The 22,379-nt window shown below is 40.2% G+C and overlaps 1 protein-coding gene across 5 annotated transcripts in view; it reads left to right on the top strand.

Annotated features, from left to right (window-relative positions):
• KALRN (kalirin RhoGEF kinase) overlaps nt 1-22,379 on the top strand; it is a 527,013-nt gene that overhangs the window by 298,926 nt on the left and 205,708 nt on the right. For all 5 annotated transcript variants that reach the window (XM_062005204.1, XM_062005203.1, XM_062005205.1 and 2 more), the window contains exon 11: nt 9,857-10,048. In XM_062005204.1, the coding sequence (XP_061861188.1) occupies nt 9,857-10,048 (192 nt within the window). The remainder of the gene's footprint in view (nt 1-9,856; nt 10,049-22,379) is intronic.

The raw sequence follows: 22,379 nt of genomic DNA, 5'->3' as shown, positions 1-22,379 counted from the left end.
AGAGCAAGTGGATGACAGTAAAAAACTAAACTTCCTATAAGTACAAAGTAAACCTATATATCCAGTAACTACTATTCCTTTTTAACGTGGCTTAAAGGGCCAAAGTGAGCTGTAACAGCTGTCTGAAGGGCTGTGAGACCACCTTAGTTAAAACTGATAAGTTTTTTTCAATGCACTCTTTGAAAATTGTTTCCACTGATGGTTTTTTGGTTGGTAAACACAGATGTTTGTTTGTTAGACCCAGTGCATGAGCTTTCCTGGGGCAACACTCTTTCTCATTTGGTAACCTCTCTTGGTCTCAGGAAAGACACGAACGATTAGCTTTGTGGGACTAGAACTTCATTCTTATACCAAAGGGTGTTGGTGTTCTTCCAATTCCTATGTGGAGTTTTGAAGATCAAAACTTCTGTGTGCATAGTTCTGGCAGTTTAAACTGCAGCTTCTTCAAGGCTGTGTATCAGACTCCAGTGTAATCCTGCAATGATATGCCCTCCTCTGACACCAAGTGTGCTCATTGCTGCCTTGGAAAAGGTAGGACTATTTACTTCTGTCGTATTAAGCAAGTACTTACTACTTTATTTAATAGAGGAGATGGCACATATGTGGTAATTAAAATAAAATGAGGAGGAAAAGGGAATTTAGCAGGGCTCCAAGTGAAACTTTTGGTGGATATAGCATTTCTGCCTTCAAAAAGAATTAAATCCCTTGTCTTCACCCTTGCAACAAAAATGAGCTAATCTTGCCACGTTAAAAAAAAAGATAATTGAGCATTCTGATTTAGAAGAAAGTAGCTCTGGCAGCATTCAAGGTAAAGTCCTTGTGTAAAAAGTGCTCTTTAGTAGTGATAGAAAAAAATCAATTAAACTGAGCTAAAAAGTACTTTGTGCATATGTGGTATGTGCGTGCATGTGTGCATCCATGTGTGGTTGCATGCTTATTAGTCTTGGCTGTGATGTGTGATATTAGGTGGCATTAAAACATTATTTCACTGTATGTTTTACTGGAATTTCATTGAATAATGGTTGGGATCACACCAATTAGTGTGATTGTGGTAGTAAGTGTGTTCTCTACTTGATGTGGGACTGCACTCTTGATTGAGATGAACAGTTGATGTGATAAAATATACCATAGGCAATATTTCCTTTATCTAAAGTAAGCACTTGATAGGGAATAGCACAAAGATTTTTTTTTAGCTACTGTATTTCCAGCTATTAATTATGATATTGCTCATTTATTAGTTTGAAGGTCTAAAGGAGCTTTTAAACAATTTATCTGGGGTTTCAGCACTTGTTGTAATGTGTGTCACTCTTTTAAATTCAGATAATAAATACATCTTAGTTTAGATGTGAACTATTAGGAAAAATCATAAATAAAAGTGGAAATACATGAAAAAATCCCTGGTTCTTGGCAATGAGGATGCTGCCATATCCTCCCTGCCATTCCTGGGAACTCTTTATTTCTAGTTCATGTTGAAAAATCTCATATGCTTATATAGTTCACTGAAATAATGGAATTACTGGAGGTGTAAAGTAACTAGTATCAGCATGGTATTATATATAGCCTCTTAGCCACCTGAAATGGGAGCAGACTTCATATTGTCCAAATCTGTGGATGTTTCTGAACTGAGCTGAGCTTCAAATCATAGAATCATATAATAGGTTGGGTTGGAAGAGACCTTTAAAATTATCTCATCAAACCTCTTGTAATAAACAGGGAAATCTTCAACTAGATCAGGTCGCTCACAGCCCCATCCATTCTGACCTTGAATATTTCCAGGTATGTGACATCTACCACGTCTCTGGGCAACCCGTGCCAGTGTTTCACCACCCTCACTGTAAAACATTTATTCCTCATTTCTAGTCTGAATCTGCCCTGTCTTATGGCAACAGGCCCTACTAAAATGTCAGTCTCCATCTTTCTTATAAGCCTACTTTAATTCTGACAGGCCACAATAGGGTGTCCTCAGAAAATGTCAGTGAAGAAGGTAACAATGGATCAGTAAATACAGATGCTCAGACAGAAAATGTCTGAAAAAAATAATTTAAGACATTGTGAATGAGCCAGGATCCAACAATGAAAAATGAGAGGTGTAAGGGCCTTTCAATCCCATGCACCATCTGCAAAGATAACTTTTGCAGGAACTGGGAGAGAGTTTTTCCATGCAGTTCTGGGCTGCTGAAGCACAAGTAGTGTTCCAGGCACTCCGGTTCTTAGACTGTGTTTGCAGATAGATGCAGTTCTGATAACAGCACTAACTTTGTTGACATTGTCAGGTGGTTGATACTTGGATACACACTCACACATGCTTCCATTCACAGACTTAACTGAGACTCATTTGTTAAAGTGCTTAAACAGGTGGGATTCATTCATTTAAAGGTAGGTGTGTTCTTATGTGTTCATCAGAAGACTAATGTAACAGGCTGTAGTATTTGAAGAGCTCAGACTTCAAGAAGGACAGTGCCAGGAGAATTGGGGCAAAATTGTGAGAAGAAAGATTTAAGATGAATTGCCATAGTTGAGGGAAGAACAGTTTGCAGAAGGTGAGGGAAACTTCATTCACCTGGATATTTTTTAAGAGGTCTGAAGAAGTTTATATTCTAGTGTACAGTAGGGGAGAGTCCTGTACTGATAGAGCAAGTGGCAACATGACCTTAAGGAGATGTTCTGCCTTTAACTTCTGTAACTGTAATTCCTGGTAAGTCTGTTTTGAATTAGAGCAATAGTACACAAGTAAGAATATATGTCTTGATTTGATTACGTGAAATTCAAACTGAATAAAACCTCATCTTACAATAGATCATCATATGCACTTAGTCTTTGCCCTTCTTAAGCGAGGAGGAACTTTGACAAAGATGGATGCTTCCTTAAACCCCAGACTTATTTATCAAAGGAATGCTTCATTGTGGTCACTCATTTTTGCTTTAGAATATCACGTTACTAAAGATATGATTCTCCACAAAAGCCTGACTGTGAGATCACTTAACCTAAACAAAACACTGGGGCAAGTTTTAACAAAGAGTCTTGACCAAAGAATCTAATAGCAGTAACTAAGCTTCATAACTAAGGGTAACAACAGTTCATAAGGATTGGGAAGAGAAAAAAGAATCAGCTCCATAATTGTCATTTTACAAATGGGAATTGTGCTGTAGTTTCTGTGTGGAGGAATACTGCTCACTGTCTATGTGCAGAACAAGGCTACGAGGCCTCCAGACTTCTATTTTTAGCCCTCTGCCAGATTTTGTCTCCTGTGATCTTGAGTAAATGGCTAGGAGGCTGACCCATTTCTCACTGAAATCAGTAAGATCTTTTTTACTGTTTTCACTGAGAAATGGATCAGGCTTTGAACTTTGTCTAGACATCCCATCTTCACAGCAGGAGTAATAATACTGAGATTTCATCTTTGGTGTTGAGGAGTCGAGTCACAACTCTAAAGAAGATCAAGGCAATATCACATCAGAGAAAGCCTAATAAGTCTCCTAAGCTTCAGCCTGCAGGCATAAGATGGGATTCACATCACTAGTCTTCAGTCAAGAAGATCAGATTTAAGCTAATCATCTAAGTTCTCTCTCTAGTAAGTACTTACCAGCCTCTAGAGGTGTCATCTCTTTTGTGCTTTTGTGTGGTAAAACTTAGGTGACAAAGCCCTCTGAATCAGTACAAGGAACCTTTGCCTGGGACTGCCTTTCACAGCCCCAGAACTTGATGAATACAAAGTAAGGCCGACCAGTGCTGCCTTGTTCCTCTTCAGCATACCTCAACATCTGATTGGGAAGTGGAGTGCCTAGGGTGTGTAATTTGTGTTTAATCCAAGAATAGATCGCCTGCCTTGTTCCCCTGCTTCATGTTTCTCCTCATATCTGCAGCTAAAGGTCTTTTTCTGTCTGATCAGCATGGTTCACAACACATTTGAGGTCTTGGAGACAGTTGCCATGAAAACTTCTCAAATATAATGAATAGTAAAATACTGTTTAAAAAAAAAATAGTAAAATACTGTGCAAAGGGAGATTGTTCTGGAGAAAAATTACTCATATTTAGGGCATGAACTCTGCCCTGGACTACCATTAGACACAGATATTTTCAACATAATGTGCCTAGAAACATGCAATAATAAAGTAGTTACAAGCACAGTTGCTAAGAGTAGAGGGATAACCACATGGAATCATTTTCTCAAAATGCACTTGGATCAAAACCAAAATGCTTCACTACATTGATTGATTCCTTAAAAATCTGGGGAAGGGTCAGTGAAAACACAAATACATATAATTGTTTTGTTGATGGTTTTGTTTTGGTTTTTTTATTATTAATATTTAAAAAAAAAGATGTTAAGGTACATGAAGGCATCCAGAGGAGGGCAACAAAGTGGGTGAAAGGGCTGGAAGGCATGTCCTCTGAGCTGCAGCCGAGGACACTGGGTTTGTCTAGTCAGAAGAAAAGGAGGCTGAGGAGTGACCTCGTGCTTTCATAGAATCATAGATGACAAGTTCACTGATGACACCAAACTGGGAGGACTGGCTGATTCCCCAGAGGCTGTGCTGCCATTCAGCGGGATCTCGGTCGGCTTGAGAGTTGGGCAGAGAGGAACCTCATGATGTTCGACAAGGACAAGTGCAGAGTCCTGTACCTGGGGAGGAATAACCCCACGCACCAGTACAGGCTGGGGACTGACTGCAGAGGAAGACCTGGGAGTGCTGGTTGATAAACTGAACATGAGCCAGGAATATGCCCTCGTGGCCAAGAAGGCCAATGGCATCCTGGGATGTATCAAGAAGAGTGTGGCCAGCAGGTCAAGGGAGGTTCTGCTTCCCCTTTACTCTGCCGTGGTGAGGCCTCATCTGGAGTCCTGTGTCCAGTTCTGGGCTCCCCAGCTCAAGAGGGACAGGGAACTGCTGGAGAGAGTCCAGCGCAGGGCCACCAAGATGATCGGGGACTGCAACATCTTCCTTATGATGAAAGGCTGTGAGTACTGAGGCTGCTTAGTCTGGAGGAGACTGAGGGAAGATCTTATTAACATTTATAAATATCTAAAGGGTGGGTGTCAGGAGGTTGGGACATCCCTTTTTTCTGTTGTGTCTAGCAACAGGACAAGGGGTAATGGGATCAAGCTGGAACACATAAAGTTCCATTTAAACATAAGGAAAAACTATTTTCCTGTTGAATTGAGGGAGCCCTGGCACAGGCTGCCCAGGGAGGGTGTGGAGGCTCCTTCCTTCGAGGTCTTCAGGACCCACCTGGATACGTTCCTGTATGACCTGATCTAGGTGGACCTGCTTTGGCAGGGGGTTGACTGGATGATCTCTAAAGGTCCCTTCCAACCTCTACCATGCTGTGATTCTATGATCATAACGGAGATGCTGCAGTCCCTTCATCATCTTTGTGGCCCTGCACCGAACAAGCAGTTACCCGTCCTTCATGAACTGAAGGGTCCATGTGACTAAGCACGAACTGCATGCAGACAGTGCTCTCTGATGCTGAGAATCAGTGCAAGTCCTAGTCTGATTTAAGAAGATTTGGAGAGAACAGTTGATGAAATATTTCTCTGGCACAAAGATTGTGAACGGAATAACGTTTCTTTCAACTTCAGGGAAATCTCTTAGGCAGTTTTCTGAACGAGTTGTGTTTGGATGGTGATTTTCCAATACAGTGAGCGCTTCATATAACCCGGAGACATGGTGGAATCTGAAATCAGCTGTGTGGATCAGAGACAGAAATGAATCCTGACATTTGAGCACTTGTTGGTCTGAAATGCAAAGGAAAATGTGATAAATTTAACAGGCAAATGTCATATCAGCTTTTTAATAAACTATACAATATCAAACGGTTAATCATTAATGAACCATTAACAAAGTTACGGGGAATCCTGTTAGTAAGTATCGCCATGGAGTAAGACAACAATTGCTTCAAATTCCTAAGTGTGGTTGGGATTGTTGTATAGGTTTTGTCAGTCCATGTCTTTAATTGTATTTCTTTTTTTGTTGTTTGCAAGAAACAAAAGAGATCCGAAAACCTCCTGGTTTTATGTAAAATGAACTCCAGAAGCACATAGGACAGCTATTTCCTATCTGAAACCTGAAGGGTCCAGTTTCATTTTCTTGTGTTTTCAGATTTAATGATTGAAATAGGTGATTATGCAAAGATTAGTATAGAAAAATTATTAAGAGATTTGAGATGGAAGTTGATTTTGTGCGGTGCAGAAGAATGTCGTTCCAGTTAGCAGATCACTGACGATGTCAAGAGTTTGCACGAGACAGTTCCCTCAGGGGTTAATGCAACCTCAGGGAAAAAAATGCCACGCAACCCTAAAGTTTTGGAGGGTGTATCATTTTACAAATTACAGATTACATTTCTGTGGAACTCGTGCTATTATAGTTTGGTAGGAAATAATTTGCACAGATGCAGAGGAGAGATTTTTCATGGGATTAATTACTTTTGCTGTCACCTTCCTCGGGATGCCACAGAAAACTTCTCACAGGTCTGTAGTTTGCAGGAAAGGGGACGGTAGCAAAATAATTCCTTTGCAGTTGCATTAACTCTTATATTCTTCCCAAGTTTTGAATCTTGATGCCAATTTGGAGATGTACCTGGATCCTTTGTTCCTGGTAGATTCTTGTCAGACCTCAGAAGGGCTGTAGATTTGAGGTAACTTCTCTCACTGTGGGTAGCAAGACAAGGAGGCACTATATGTTTATCTTCATCATGAGATTTATCTCTTGGATTCCCATCCTGCCTGATCTAGGGTTATGTCACATCAAAAAAGTATGAAATGCTTCAAACAATGAAATAAAGGTCTACACTCTGAAGAGCTTTCTAACAAAAGAGCAAGCTCGGGATGAAAATGTAAAAAGCAGGCCGGCAGTGTAGCGCTGTGGTACCAACCAGGATGAAGCTCTCAGTATGAAGGTCTTTCAACATAGCTCTAATTCAGCACTTGTAGAGAAATAGATGTAGATGAAGACATCTGATATGTGTAACAAGTTCTGATATGATTTATGTGCACTTTAAGCAAATGAATAGAACAAAAGTAGAGCAAGCCCTCATGAAATAATTAACCTCTAGCTTATTTGGTGTATCCTGTGTTTACATCTCATCTGACAGTAAATGACGATACTTTCATGAGCACATCAAACTCTGCAGTTCAACGTGAGTGTGGTTAACTCCCAAATATGGTTGCTTATCCAAAATGTATCTAAATTTCTTAAATGTGCCACAGTGAGCTGGAAACCTCTCAGCACTAGGCCTTCCTTCTAGAATGGCAGGAATAAAACCAGTAGTGTTTTCTGTATCATAAACTGCACCTGTTTTTAAACTGCAGACTCTTAGCTGTAAACTTTGTAGACAAAGATAGAAACAGAGGTGAACAAAAATTTCACCATACTTAAAATGTACTATGTTCAGTCTTCTTATGAATGACACATTTATGCAAGCCTGTCCAAAATTAGGGAAGCATCACTGTCATATGCTGACAGCATCTGGCACAGCCGAGGGAAAACAGTGCCTGTAACTCCAGCCAACTTCCTTGTAGAACATCCCCTTTGCCTTTGGAGAACCTTGTGCAGGACCATTGCATCTGTTACTGTCTGTACAGTGTAGCCAGAGCCTCTGTTGAGGCCAATCTGTACTCTCTTTTTCCCCAAAGTCTAGGGCTTAACCTGCCCCCTTTTCATCAAGCAGTATATTTATATCCCATCATCGTATTGGTGAGCTCACCTCATCTAGATGTAATTAGGCAAAACACATGTTGCAGTCAGCAAACTTGTAATGGTTTTCAGCAGAGATGAACGTGTTTAGGGACAAATGCAGCAAAGCTATATTCATACTGTCTTTCAACAAAGGCATTTGTGTCCCAAATCTGTGCCATAAGCAAAGAAAGAATGCTGTTAAAAGTATACAAAATATTATAAATAAGAGTAGAGAACAGCCTTCTGCCTGGGGAGCTGGACTGGTGTTTGAACTGTTGTAGTGGTAATGTGTGAAAAACCCTAGAGTGGAGTAGACTTTGAAAAATAGTGCTAGCTTTGGCATTTACTCCAAATACTATTGGAAGAGGATCATTCAGAAAGGAGGCTGTTAAGTGAAACTGGACTCTAATTGAGATCGTATTAAATGGAACATTTTTTACAAATGCTCAGCTAAAGGGGTTTTCAAAAACTGATTATTAAAACATAATGTTTTGCTGCTGTTAACAACCTAACTATTATGGCAGTGGCCTGAAAGGGAGGGAATAAAAATTTACTATTGGTAACAAAACTGTCTACAGTATGTTCTTCACAGTCCAAAAGAAGAAAGGCAAATACTGTATCTTGATAGTCAGTCCTCGGAAACTGGGAAAATGAACAGTGAATGAGCTGTTTTCTTTCTGCTTTTTATAACTGGAAATATTTTCCACCATTAAACACTTGGAGGACAGTATTCCATCTATGTATTGAATATTTTCTCAAGCAACAACTGTTGAATGCAGCAGGATATTATCAAAGTAAGAACAGCATGACTTGATTCATGGCCTTTATGTTTGACAGTGTTCCTTTAATGCTCAGAAGTACATATTTGTCCAGAGTGTTCAAAGGTATTTTGTGTGTATGCCTCAAGTCAGTGCATTTTTAAACTGAGGAGGATTCTCAGTAGGATTTTATAAAGGAAAGTGCTACAATTTTGCTTCTACTGATGGGAGGTTAAAATTCACAGTGGGAGCAGTCTTAGGCCGAGCATTTCTGAAGACCTTGGTGGTACTAAGAACACTCTTAAGCTGATATCTTTGTCTCTCCTTGTTTTTGTTACATGTTAAACACCATGGAGCTATTGGTCTAAACTTGAGTAAGAAAGCTTTTCTATAACAGCGAGGTCTAGCTATGTTTAGTTAGCTAAACATAACTGACTATACCATAGCTCCATGACTATGGAAAAGATCACTGCACTCCATTTCCACTTCTGCTGTTATATATGAGACTCTCTGGTGTATTAGTTCAGTGTTGCTTTCCAGAAACATGAGTGGCAGAGAAACAATGGGCAGGTAGTTTGAAAGCTGAGGTAAGTTTGCTGGAATTCACCTCTGATCCTGCAGAGTCTGGCATGTCTTGGGTACATCACTTAGCTTCTGTGTTCTTCCATTCCCTCTCTGTAAAGCAGGGGTAATACAATAATTGCAAATGTTGTGGCTATGGGGTAAATCTACTCTGGATGGTGAAGTGTTCAAATTCTTGTGCAATGGAGGACAGGTATGTGCCTTGGACAAACTGGAAATTATACCCCTCCAAAGCAATCTGAGCATTACATATTGCCAGCTGCAATCTAGTCAAATAGACTTACACGTTTAGAAATATGATGTAGAACAGTAGACAAGAAAAACTGTAGAAGGAACTGGAAGGCTCAATCTTCTCAAGTTATCCCACAAAAAAAACAGTGAAACATGAATATTCTTGAGGCTGAGATATCCCTGGCTAACATAATGACATGCTGTAATGGGAGAGCTGTTGGGAATCCTTTGCAGTGAGCTTGTAGCCCAGTGCCACGTGAGGCACTGTACATTTCTGAGGTGGTTAGTCCCACTTGCTTCGTTACATTATCTTTGAGAAATTCCAGGGGACTTGGAAATAAACAAGTGCACAGTCCTGTTGCTGTGCCTGGCAGGAACAGGCTGAGGTGGTGTGTTTCAAATAAGACATTTTTTCATATGTACTCAGAGATTAGTCTATGTGGCTTTATACATTCTCCTTTCACAGATGGCAGTGCCACTAGGAATTCTTATTGTTGTTTTAAAACTCTATCACTCGTTTGCATGCCTTTGAAAGTATATACAGCCTCTTTCAGGGGTTTACTTGCTACGATTGTATTACTCATACTCCATTTCTTGCTTTGCTGGTAGAATACATATACCAATGCAGACAAGCTTTTGGAGGCTGCAGAGCAGTTGGCTCAGACTGGGGAATGTGACCCTGAAGAGATCTATAAAGCAGCTCGGCATCTGGAAGTACGGATTCAAGACTTTGTCCGGAGGGTGGAACAGAGGAAACTTCTCTTGGACATGTCAGTCTCCTTTCATACCCACACCAAAGAGGTAAGATGTGCATGAGGGAATTTTTTAATGTATTTCAGAGGGCTACAAGAGGCTGACTCTGAAAACTCAGATGTGCAGGGCTGATATTCAGTGCATTTGATGCATATGACAAACTGTTAGAAAGAGGAAATGAAATGTGAATGAAACATACGAATGATATTGTACACTAAAATATAGGGACAGCGTATCTCTCCTATCAAGTGGTGCTTAATTCACAACTAGAACGGATTGCTATAAAGCAAGAATTCTCTTGGAAGTACTTGAGCTGATACTCACACGTTAAGTATAAACATGCTAGCGGTGTGATACTTATCCTCAGTGGGATTCCATTTGAATGTAATGTTAATTGATGTAGCCATTACTGTGAAGTGTTACTGGAAAGCTCATATTATTTAATAAGGCGGACTTCACTCTTCAAAATAATGGTTAAAGACCAAATAGCTACATACTGATACACTGAACCAGTGAGGACCTGAATAAATGCTGTTTAGTGTAATTGAAAAATATCCAGAGATAAGGCTGTCTCGCCAGAGATACAGTGGACAGGACAGCAAATGGGAGGCCACTGGGGATGTAATTAAAGCATACTTCACATTTTTCTGTGGAGCAAAGGCCATTCAGTGATGAGTGACTTTTAAAGACAGGGTTTCTGCTGAGAGATGGAATTAGTCAGAATGGTTGTTTTTGTGCCCTGCAGCATCTGTTTGTAAAGGCACATTTGGTCAGAAAGATGCTCTTAGAAGCTGAAAGATTTGCCTGTGTTTATAGATTTACATGTTCCAAACAAGTTGTGTATAGCAGGCTTCAGCGTGTTGGGGAGCCTCCTTCAATAAGTATATGCACATATTCACATAAAAATGGAAGGTGGAGTGACAGTATATCCATTATAGCTATTGATACATGAAGGTTTTTCTTTTAGATCCTTCTCCTGCAGTATACTAAAATCTAATTACTTTAAGCCAGTGAATAATACTGTTGTTTGCAGAGTAGCTCAAACACTTGCAGCTATGCTGGTTTGCCACAGGGGAAACTTAATTGGTTATTTCCTCAGTCAAAATTATTTCATAACAGTTTCCTACTGTGATTAACCTCACTTCACATATGCAGGTGGTGACTAGGAACACAAAGGTAGGCATGACTCCAGGAAGTTCTCAGTATAGTATGTTTTCTATCTTCTAAATGTCTTCTGATGATTACTGGTACTATGTAGCTTAATTTGGGTCTGGGAAACATAGCTTCCCTGTATGAAAGGTTTTGGATGGCAGTGCACTATAGTCACTCCTACCTTTCTTCAACAAGAAGGGAATTTGCCTGCTCCACTCACCTGGTTTTAATGTGACCTATTTTGTTGAACAGAAATTCAGTTGTTTAAAAATGCCTTTTTTTTTTACCTGTTAAAAACCCCAGCCTTTTGTGACAGCATCAACTCTTCTTACTAGACATTGAGAGCAAACCCTAAATCTTGGCTTCATTGCCATTTACCCATGGCACAGATTGGTGCTGTCATGCCTTTTGGAAAGCTGAGTAAGTACTTGCTGTCAGTTTGAGGGAGATCCAGAGTGGACATACTCAGAGTGCCTCTCCCTCTCCAGAGGGACAGTCAAGGCATCTGTAGCATAAAACTGAGACATCAGCAAAATCAGAATAGACCCAGGCATCCACATGCATCACAATGCATGACAGTGGTTGGGATGGGTGCAAAGAGGCTGCTAAAGTTGTTGCAGTCTCCAGCAGTTCCACAGTCAGAGAAGAATGCACAGTAGCTCTGCAAGAGGAAGGAAGTTTTCACTTACCTCTGTGTTAATTTGGAGGCCAAATACTCTACAGGTTCACTGAATTTCATTGTGTGTCACTACCTGCCTCCTTCAGTGACACGTTTCTGCCCTAGTGAGAGCCACGCTCTTTTTTTCCAAAAATAGTGAGGAAATTGCTGCAGTGTTAGTATTTATCTGCCAGCTGTGGGGATCCCCAAAGACACAGTGAAATAACCAAGGAATGACGGGGAACCGGTGCAAAGGGCAAAGCATTACAACAGGAGAGCCTTAGGACAGGTTTAAATCTGTATTTGCCTTTTTATGCTATAAACAGATTGGCTCAAGTAGAAATGACACATTGCTTGGCCTCGCTTGGCCCTTCACACATATTGTAAGTGGCAAGTTATCCAATGTGGTTGTCATTCTTCAATATGGATGTAAAACAGATTCCTCAGAAATGAAGAAATACAAATGTCCCTCCTTTTCTACCGTGCCTTTCTGCCTTTCATACAAAATGATCTGAGGTGGTTGCTCCCTGGGCTCTGGCTAGGAAATGCACTCAGCCCTGGTGAGACCTCCCAGCCTACAGAGCTGGGCTGGGCCAAATGCAGGTTCTTGCTCTAGCCACTTGTCCAGGTCAGATCTGCACCATCCATGCTCATTTTATGAAACTGCTTAAAAAGAAATTCACTCTCTTTGCTGGGATTTCAGTCCCAAACAGCAAAGAGAACATTAGATTCCAGTTTTAAAGTCAGAATTCCAGTTGAGTCAGTAGCAGTTTTAACTGAGTAGAAGAGTCTGGAGTCAGATTTAAATTATAACAGAAGTGAAGGCAAAAAAATCATTTTGCTGCAGCAGTAAAATACAGGGAGATCTGAGATCCATCACTGCTCTCTTACCAGGCAGCATTTCAGTTACAGTACTGACACATGCCCTCCCCCCGCCCCATTTAACCTTGCCCTCCCTACCTGCCATGCTGTGCCTGATGCTGGATTGTACTATGCCCATCCAACCCCATCACCTGGGAATGTCTTGAGGCAAAGAGAAAGGAGTTTGGCTGGTATGGTAACACATTTAACACCTGACATATTTTGCATTATCCTAGAAGGCATTATTAGTTGCTCAATAATAACCATCATTATTCATTTCATCCTTTGTAGGTCTTAAAACCATTTCTTAAACTGTTAACAACTATTTCTCTTATGTCCTTGGAAATGAACAAACAGTTCCCTTCATATTTTCTTGGCAATAATGTAGGAAACTATGTCCTAGATGTATTTTACATCAAAGCTTCCCAGATTCTTATTATTTCTTGATATATTAATCCATTGAGACAGAACTGCTGAAAGTAGAAAGAATCAGTCTTACTGACCTGTTTTTTATGAAAACATTCTAAATATCTTCCTTCAACTAACTTTCTGCTTCTGACAATCTTGCTAGCACAGCTGAATTGCATTTCTGATGCAATAGTACCCAGCTGTGGATGAGTAGACTGACTGTGAACTTCTCAATGCTTCACCTGTACTCTGCCCCCCTCTTCATCTGCATGTGGGACTACTCAGATTCCCAGCACCTGGGAAACTTTCAACAACTCCCACTTTTAAAAAGTGATCTTGTCCTCTTGTAATTTGCCTTGCTAAAATTTCTTCAGGAGAGTATATAGTGTTGAGTTAAGGAGTCATTTAAATCCAGCAACTCCATGAGCAATGCAAGTTAATAGTAGCTTTTTTTATACTACAGTAAGCCCGAATCACTGCTCATTTCATGTGAAAGCATTATAGGTGGAAACACTGGCTTATACAGTTGAAGGAATATAAAATATTCCACCATAGAAGCAGAAGAAAACACTAAAATATCAGCATAAAAATACTAACACATAAGCATAACAATAAATTTGATTTTACTTTTAAGTGGCCTTACTTAACAATGCACAAAGTAGGCTGGAATGATGACTTTCTGATATGGTAAAAACATGTTAGAGACATAAATTTAGAGCGGTGCCCTAAGTGATCGTTGGTGTCAAAACCCACGAGTAATGTAGTTGTCCTATTGCCATGCCTCTAGAAGAGATATTGTGTGTCTCACAGTCTTACAGCATTCATTAATCTTTCTTAGTTTATAGTAAATATTTCCATATCCTTTTAGGCCAAGGCATTCTTGATGGTGTGAGCAGAAACTTGGTACCTTGGGGATCAAATCCAATTATGAGGGTAAAGTTATAAATTGCTATCAGTGGGATAAACGCATTTAATGGACTTGCACCTGAATAATTTCTCTCAGGATTAAATGTGATTGAATTCAGGTTTTTACTTCAGATCTGAATCAGTTATTGGCAGAATTGTCAGATCTTAAAGTTTTATCACAAAACTCATGATAGTTGATGTTTTCCTGTGAGCTCTCAGCTTCTAAGATCAAATGATGATACAGGTTTCTTGACTGTCATTACTGTTCATTAATACAGTTTTTGAGAGGTTGCAGATATGATAAAACCATGCCCTGAAGGCTCAAAACCCCTGAGGCAAATAATTCAAAAATCTTGTAATTTATTGTCTGAATCTTAGTGTTTTACATTGTTCTCACAGTTTTATACATATGATTCTAAAGTGTGTAGACACAAAAGAGTACTGTCACCATTTCCATATCATTAGAAAGTCTCAAAATCCTCTTGCATAATTACATAATAACTCAACATCTTGTAAGTATCTTTACTTTCCTCACATATTTTCTTCTCAGTTTAGCAATCATAGTTTTGTTTTGCTTGGCTTAAAGTGGCAGGAAATACTGCTACCAGCGATTTCTGACACAGCTTCAGTGCTGGGGGTTTAAACAACAGTATGAAAGAGCCTGGGAGTTACTTTTGTTGAGTAAATGTTGAGGTGAGGAGGCACATAGGAGTGTGATAAGGACATGCAGATAAATTCTTGGCTTTATTAGTAGGATTTTAAGGTTTCAGGGTTAGTGTTGGTGTTTGAGAGCAAGTATACATAGCTCTGTGTATTCTCAATGTAACAGAAGCAAAAGTTTCTTGTGTTACTTTTCATATTGGCTGATAATTCAATTGCTAATTTAAAAACACAACAGAACTTCACTGAATTTAGATCCATTTACAGTGTATGGGCCTTACCTGACCTACAAAGCAGTTTTGCAATTGCTTCATAGGTCTTCGGGGCATGAAAAGCACATTTTACCACCTCTAGTTTTCTCATTTTTCAGTGGGTTTCAGATTACCACTTCTGTGTCATGTTGAATCCAGCAAGACAGCATCAAAAAGCAGGAGAGGGAGTAGTGTGATTTCAGGCCATGTACCCTGTGCTTTGTCGGTCCTTGATAGGTCAGAACAGCAGTGAGTCAAGTTGCTTAGTGCTTACAGTTCCATGTGGACCCTGACTGGTCTACCTGGCCCACATATGGGGAGATGAGTATTCTCAGGTATTTAATGCAGGGACAAAATGGACTGCCAAACTCTTAACAAGTTCTTACTGAACACGTGCAAGCTGAGACTTGGCAGAGATTTTCTGAGTGACCAAATGTGGGCAAATTTTCACAGGGATGACATAATGTATGTTTTTGACATCAAGGCTAAACGCTGCAAAATTTCAAACCCTTGCTTAAAAGCATGGAGGGTCTGGAGCATCTCATACGAGCAGAAATAAGACTCCTTTTCTAACACAGGCAAAGTAGCTCCTTTTCCCTCTTCCTCTCATTCTGGACATCTTACCCCCAAATTCATCAAGTTCACCCTTAGGCAGACACTTGGTATGGAAAGCTTCACTCTGAACAGCTTGTCTGATAAGACCATGAGAAACTGAGAGCAAAGACCTGGACGGTTAATGTCAGGCAACTTCCTATAAAGACCTAAATTATTTGTGGTCAGTGAGTCACCTTGGTCACTGTAGGTATCAGTGGGGTTACTCAAGTGAGTAATGGGAGTGGGTTTACTCTGTCAGTTAGGAACAGTAATAGTGTTTTATTGCAGGCACTCCTAACTTAATTTTACTTGATAACCAAGACCTGTGAAATGAAATTTTCTCTGCTTCAGACAAGTATCGTGGTTAGGAGATGATTTTAGTGTAGGTCACTAATTTTGACAGGTCTTGTCCCCTCATGTTGTGGCAGAGTTGCTGGGAAGACGAGAGCAGAAAGCTCATGGGGTAAGGTCAGCTACTGCTGACTCAGAAGAGTTGACAGAATGTATCAGAGTTAATCATGGAGCAAGCATGACAGTGTTTCTGAGACATTTTGTATAATCCTGTCATTCATTGTGAATTGACCCAGGATTTAAAGTTAATGTTACTGAGGGTAATAATTTGTTGTTTAACTGTTAATATTGACATTTCAGAGCTATCACTCATTAGATAATAGAGACTTGTGATGAAGGGGATAATCAGTTTGGCAATTCCACTTTCTCACAACTTTTAGGAGTCCTAGAAAGGTCTTGTTCTCTGAACATGTCTGCCATAAAGTATTTGTCTTACATACTTATACATAGCTCCTATTCTGGACAGTGCTTTGATTCCTTTTTTCATGTTATGTCCAGAATAAAAAAACACTCTGAAAGCATAAAACACTAACATGACCCAAACTGGCACTCTGCACATGAAATAGTTTCTCACTGGCTATTTCATATCCCAGCACTTCTCAGAGTTAAAATGAAGTCCCAGACTCCTTGTTGAAACCTAGAAATGTTGTTCCTTCAGTGGATAAAATTAACAGTTGAGATACAGACAAAGCAGCATACAAAGTCCAGCTTTGAAAATATCTGCCCCTCCTCTCACTGCAGGTCTGTGAAACATCAAACCTTAAATTTATGCATCTTACAAGTATGAACATTGTTTTTGCTGGGGGATGACTCAGTGTAGCTTGATGGGTGGGGTATTATAAGCAGAGAAATCACAAGACAAAGGGGTGAAAAAAGCAAATGCTTTTGTAAGAGATGAAGTAAAGACTGATTTAAAACAAGTAAGAATTGTTCTGTTCCTAAATATTCTGATATTCACCTCAACAGAGGTGGATTTGCAGGCTGAGAGCAAATGAGGTGGCAGAAGTGAATTGCCAGAGATACAGGTACAGGTAGTGTGTGCAGTCCTTTGCCTGGGTGGCAGATTCCTTAGTGAAGACAGATACGTTGCCTGCCTACTGTTATTATTCTGATTACTGGAGCTGTAGAGAGGGCTCTGCTGATATAACAAGTGTTATTTTTGTGTGATTTGTATAAAAGTTCACTTTGGGTTATCAGCAATCAATTACCATGAAGCAGCTAAATAAGAACAAATCCGTTTTCCTACTCCAGAGCATAGACTGACTTTGACCAAAATGCAAACATTTAGCAATCATTTACATTGCTGGTTTATTTTCAGAGTTAAAGCTTGTCTGTAAAGCTACCAAAGATCTGTGACGGAGGACAGCTGGAGTGGTGTGGAGATGCCCTCTTTCCTGTCCATTTGTTGTCTAGAAGCAAGTTTTTTTCATGAAGGATTAAGAAGCTGGGAATGAAGAGAGTTGTGGTATCCTGGCAGCACATCCTGGTCTTGAGCAGGGGAGTTTGAAGCACAGCCAGACCAATAGTGAATAAATTCTGCCATCTGTGATGGCAAAAGAATTGTGAGACAGAATCAAGGTAATAGGAATTAAATGCTTATAAATGCAAACACATAAACCAAATGTCAGGAAGTCAAACCTGCAGCAGAGCAAGGGCAGGAGCATGGAAGAAGAGTTCTTGTCATTGTTCTGCCATGTGCTAGGCAAAGGATTCTAATAGACTGCATTTAAGCACACATTTTGCATTATCCAGGCCATTCACCAGCATTTTGACAGAATGCTTGGTTTCACTCAAATACTGACATTGGCTTTTGAGGGCCCTCACATGATGTTTTATATATTGTGGAGACAGGTCTCAAGCCTACATGCCTTGCTCTCCAGAAAAAAATTCATGCTATAGCTAGAAGGATGTTTTCTGAGCACTTTAATATAGTGCCAACTCCCAGTAAAGTATCCTTTTATTAGTCATATTACAGCCCATTGTCCCAATTTCCTGAAGCTGAGATGAGCTTCACCAGAAGGCTGTGCTGCCTTTCAGCAAGATATTGGCTGGCTTGAGAGTTGGGCAGTGAGAAACTTCATGAGGTTCAATAAGGGCAAATGCAGAGTCCTGCACTCAGGGAGGAACAACCCCATGCACCAGCACAGGCTGGGGATTGATCTGCTGGAGAGCAGCTCTGCAGAGAGACCTGAAGGTGCTGGTTGACAAGAAACTGAACATGAGCCAGCAATGTGCTCTCGTGGCCAAGAAGGCCAATGGCATCCTGGGATGCATCAAGAAGAGTGTGGCCAGCAGGTCAAGGGAGGTTCTGCTCCCTCTCTGCTCTGCCCTGGTGAGGCCTCATCTGGAGTCCTGTGTCCAGTTCTGGGCTCCTCAGCTCAAGAGGGACAGGGAAGTGCTGGAGAGAGTCCAGCACAGGGCCACCAAGATGATCAGGGGACTGGAGCATCTTCCTTGTGAGGAAAGGCTGCAGGAACTGGGGCTGTTTAGTCTGGAGAAGATTGAGTGGGAAACTCATTAATGTTTACAAGTATATAAATGGTGGATGTTAGGATGTTGAGGCATCCTTTTTTTCTGTGATATCCAGTGACAGGACAAGGGGCAATGGGATGAAGCTGGAACACAAAGTTCCAATTAAACATGAGGAAAAACTATTTCACTGTCGAGGTGAGGGAGCCCTGGCACAGGCTGCCCAGGGAGGGTGTGGAGTCTCCTTCTCTGGAGGCTTTCAAAACCCGCCTGGACACATTCCTGATTGACCTGATCTAGGTGGTCCTGCTTTAGAAGGAGTGTTGGACTAGATGATCTCTAAAGATCCCTTCCAACCTCTACCATTCTACGATTCTGTGATTCTCCCTGTTATGTGGGCTTGCAGCTTTTACTGCTGTATACAAAGGCAATGGAAGGGGCAGCCAGTGCCTGTGATAATTTGCATACTGAGTATATTGTCTTTTCCAACCCCTACCATTCTATGATTCTATGAAAGCTATACAGGGACACACCTGTAATTCACTTCTCACTCAGAAGACACACTCTGTTGTGTCTTAAGTACATGAATGCAACAAAGTCTACTCAAGTAGTTTAAAATGGTTAGTGTCAGCATAGTGGCTGAAGTTGACGGGTCCAATAAGACTGTTTGGTTAGAAGAAGGTCCCATGTTTTGTTTAATTCTTAGCAGGTTTCAGAATTATTCAGAATTTTCATGAGTGATTTATTTCTGAGATTCCTAGGGTGTAGTGCACAAAGTTTCACAACAGGTTCAAAGCAGCAGGTCAAGTGACATGGCCAGTCATTGGAAAAAGTGCAGAAGGAAGTTTGCAATGGTAATGCAACTCCTATTTAAGAAGTAATGAAATATTTAGAACCAGTGAACGATTTAGAGGAAAATGTAATAGTACCTGCATTTATTTAGGCAGATTGCTGGATTTGTAGTACATATTTTACAGCTATGGAAAGCTTCTCCTGCACCAAATTGTACTGTATCACAGTGGTGTAAATATGAGCTGATGTAGAAAGAACTTCTCCAAACCTGTTCTCAGTATGATCAAGTGTAGAATTTTATTTGCTTAGTACAATTACTGTAGTTAATTACATAGAGTTTAATAATTACAAATATATTAAAATTATACTGGAAAAGGAACATGTTTCTGCAACTCATGATGGTAGCAGAAGCAGCACACAACACATACATCTGCGTCTTCAGTTATAAGCCAGCTTTCTCTCCTGGAGCGAACAGACCCCGAATTACATTTACTTGACCTTGGGCTGGGGATCTATACACTCCCTGATGTAAGTGTAGCTACTCAAATCACGTTTCCCTTGAGAGGAGATTATTTTGTGCTATATCAGTCTGGTCCATGCAGGACTTGGAAAAAGCATCAGATGTTTAGGCATTGCAAATCCCTTTGCCATAGGCAAGGTTACTAATTAAAAAGCATCAGCATACAGAAGCACCAGATGCAGCCCAGCCAAGGATGAATGTCAAGAAATTGGCGAGGAAAAGGGAAAAAGCAAGTAAGAGGTTAGGAAGAGATCAGATGTTTTTCTTCACAGAATGTTCCCTTTCTTTCCACTTGTCGTTCAGTGGTATGCGACAGCATTTCTTCTTGCAGCAGGGTGTCTCATCAGTTGTATCTTATCTTGGAAGTTGCATACCGTGGCTTTTCATATGTAGTATCTGGTCATCTCCCATCTTGTCACATTTTATTAGGTGTGCTGTTGTTGTGTGACACTTCAGTGGCAGGATGCCCTCACATTATAGCTCCTCATTACATACATTGTTCTCTAGGTTTCTGTTGACATTTCCATGAGACCTTGAATGTGACTTTGGAAAACGTTGTTGAACTATGCCTCCAATTGATAACAACCATCGGTTCTTTCAACCAAAATGGCACTGGATGCATTCTAAATATCAATAAACATCATCTGAAGAAAGTTAATTGCACTGGAAAGTTTTATTATGTCCACCGTGTTGGTGTGGGGAAATCAAGGTAGAAAAGGCAGTTTCCTAAAGGCTGCATGGTGAAGCCAGATTCACACCAGCACTTAAACAGGTGCTTAAATATAAGCACAGGCTGAAGTCCTGCCATAAATTAACCTGACCTTGGTGTCTTTGTGACTTCCTAATGCATATGACAAAAAAGGCAGATGTTACTGCTCAGAATAGGCTTGTATAAGCTTGGCATAGTAGCAGAGAAAAACAATGTTGATAGAGATCTCTTTCTGAAGCAATTCTGTTTGCATTTTGGTTTTTTTCTCAAGTTGACCTTGGTTCTCTGCACACTTACATTACAACTCATGGAGTTGAAGCAGTGAAAATCGGGTGGGAAAAGAGAGTCCCCATATTTCACTGAGTTCTTTTGCATGCTGCTCTAACCTTCATTACTGTGATGAATATTTGTTTTACTGAATTGGCATGAGCATCCTTTTGAGGCCTGGTCTGCAAGACATAACACTGACACAGTAAAAGGGTAGAACATATACCCTGGAAAGTTGCTTGTTTCCATTAGAATCCTTGTTTTGAACAACTAGCAAAATTGTACAGTGGTAGTTCCTGTGGATTGAACTGGCTGGTTCTTTGCTTTTCAGTGGTCTCATTACAGTGTTTTTAAACTGGTTTGGAAGGAATTAAAGCTCATCCCATGCATTTACAAAGAGCAGCATATAAACACTGGGTGCTTAATACCTATTCCAAACATGCAGGCAAGATTTTCTCAGCAGTCTCTTTAGGTTTCAGATTTTGTTTAAAGTGGTCTCTTGCTCCAAGTCAGAAGCATTAATTTCTAGGTAACAGGCACAGATGTCCTTCAAACCTCCAGTAAGTGGTCTCATTAAGTACTTGAGTAAAATGACGGGTACTGCATCAGATGAAATAGCTGGAAATAGAGAGCTATATTATTGTGTCTTGGATGGAGGGAAACAGCCTGTGTTTTATATCCAAGAAAGGCTCAGAAGTTGGTACAATGCATGAGAGGTGCCAGATGCTCCCCTAAAAGAAGCTGGGGAGGTGGGGGCATGGGGTGTGATGTGTTGTTATCACTCTTTTCAAGTGGTCTATTAATCAGAAGAGAAATGCTTTTGTTTAAAAGCCACAGTTACCTTGATAAATAAAACCTCAATTCTGGAACCTCTGTGGACCTTCAGCATGGACATTTTAGTACTAGATATTTGCCTTAGACTTTGAGTAGCTGACGATTACAACAATTTTAGACATAGTTTGCATGAGTCAGATTTGTGGCTGGATCTTTCTGGAGTTAATTCAGGTTTTACCACTAAGGCATTAGTAGTTCCATATCAAATTAATCATACCAGAACACAACTTGGAGTAAGCACAAACATTATTTTTGTGTTATTTCTTTGGATTTTTTTCCAGGGTTCTGTATCTTTGGTTTAGTGCATATTAAGTAGTACAATGCAGATATTGTCTCCTTTTCTGGACATGTGCATCACACAAGAAGCTCAGTAAAAGTCACCAGAGCTGGATGTAGAAGTAGTGTGAGTATTTGAACTGTCCGCGTGCATCTACATATGCCCCTGTACAGGATCAAGTGATCCATTGGCAGTAGTTTGGAGTGGGGACATGAATGAGACAGATGCTCACCAATTTTGCTCATCCTAAGAATAAAAGAAGAAAAACAGTTTCTGCAAATATGAAATAAAAGCTGTCTTGTGTAATATGTCACTTCTTTCCAATAAAAAATTGGTTCACTCAGTCTAAGCTACCCAGCTGTTTAGAGTAGGTCCCAGCATGAATGAGGAGATGCAAAAGGTGGCTGATGGTTTGGGATTTTAATAGCATTTTTTTTTAAATCAGTGGAATGATTGCACTGGAATTAAACATCAAGCCCTGACAGAGACTGATTTTCCTGAACTGTGACAAACAGGGTGTGATTTCTCTTTTATTATTAACAGTTCTTCTGATTCTGGTGTTGCAGTGACACGGAGTTATCATTTCATTGCTATGGCATTCAGAAGTAAGGCTTGGTAGTAATTTATTTCAGGTGCTTTTTGAATCTGATTCCCATTGCAACTTGTTCCT

Source organism: Colius striatus, chromosome 11 (assembly GCF_028858725.1).
Source record: "Colius striatus isolate bColStr4 chromosome 11, bColStr4.1.hap1, whole genome shotgun sequence".
Taxonomy (NCBI): domain Eukaryota; kingdom Metazoa; phylum Chordata; class Aves; order Coliiformes; family Coliidae; genus Colius; species Colius striatus.
Note: the sequence above shows the minus strand (reverse complement) of the source record. Positions and strands in the feature narration are given on the sequence as shown.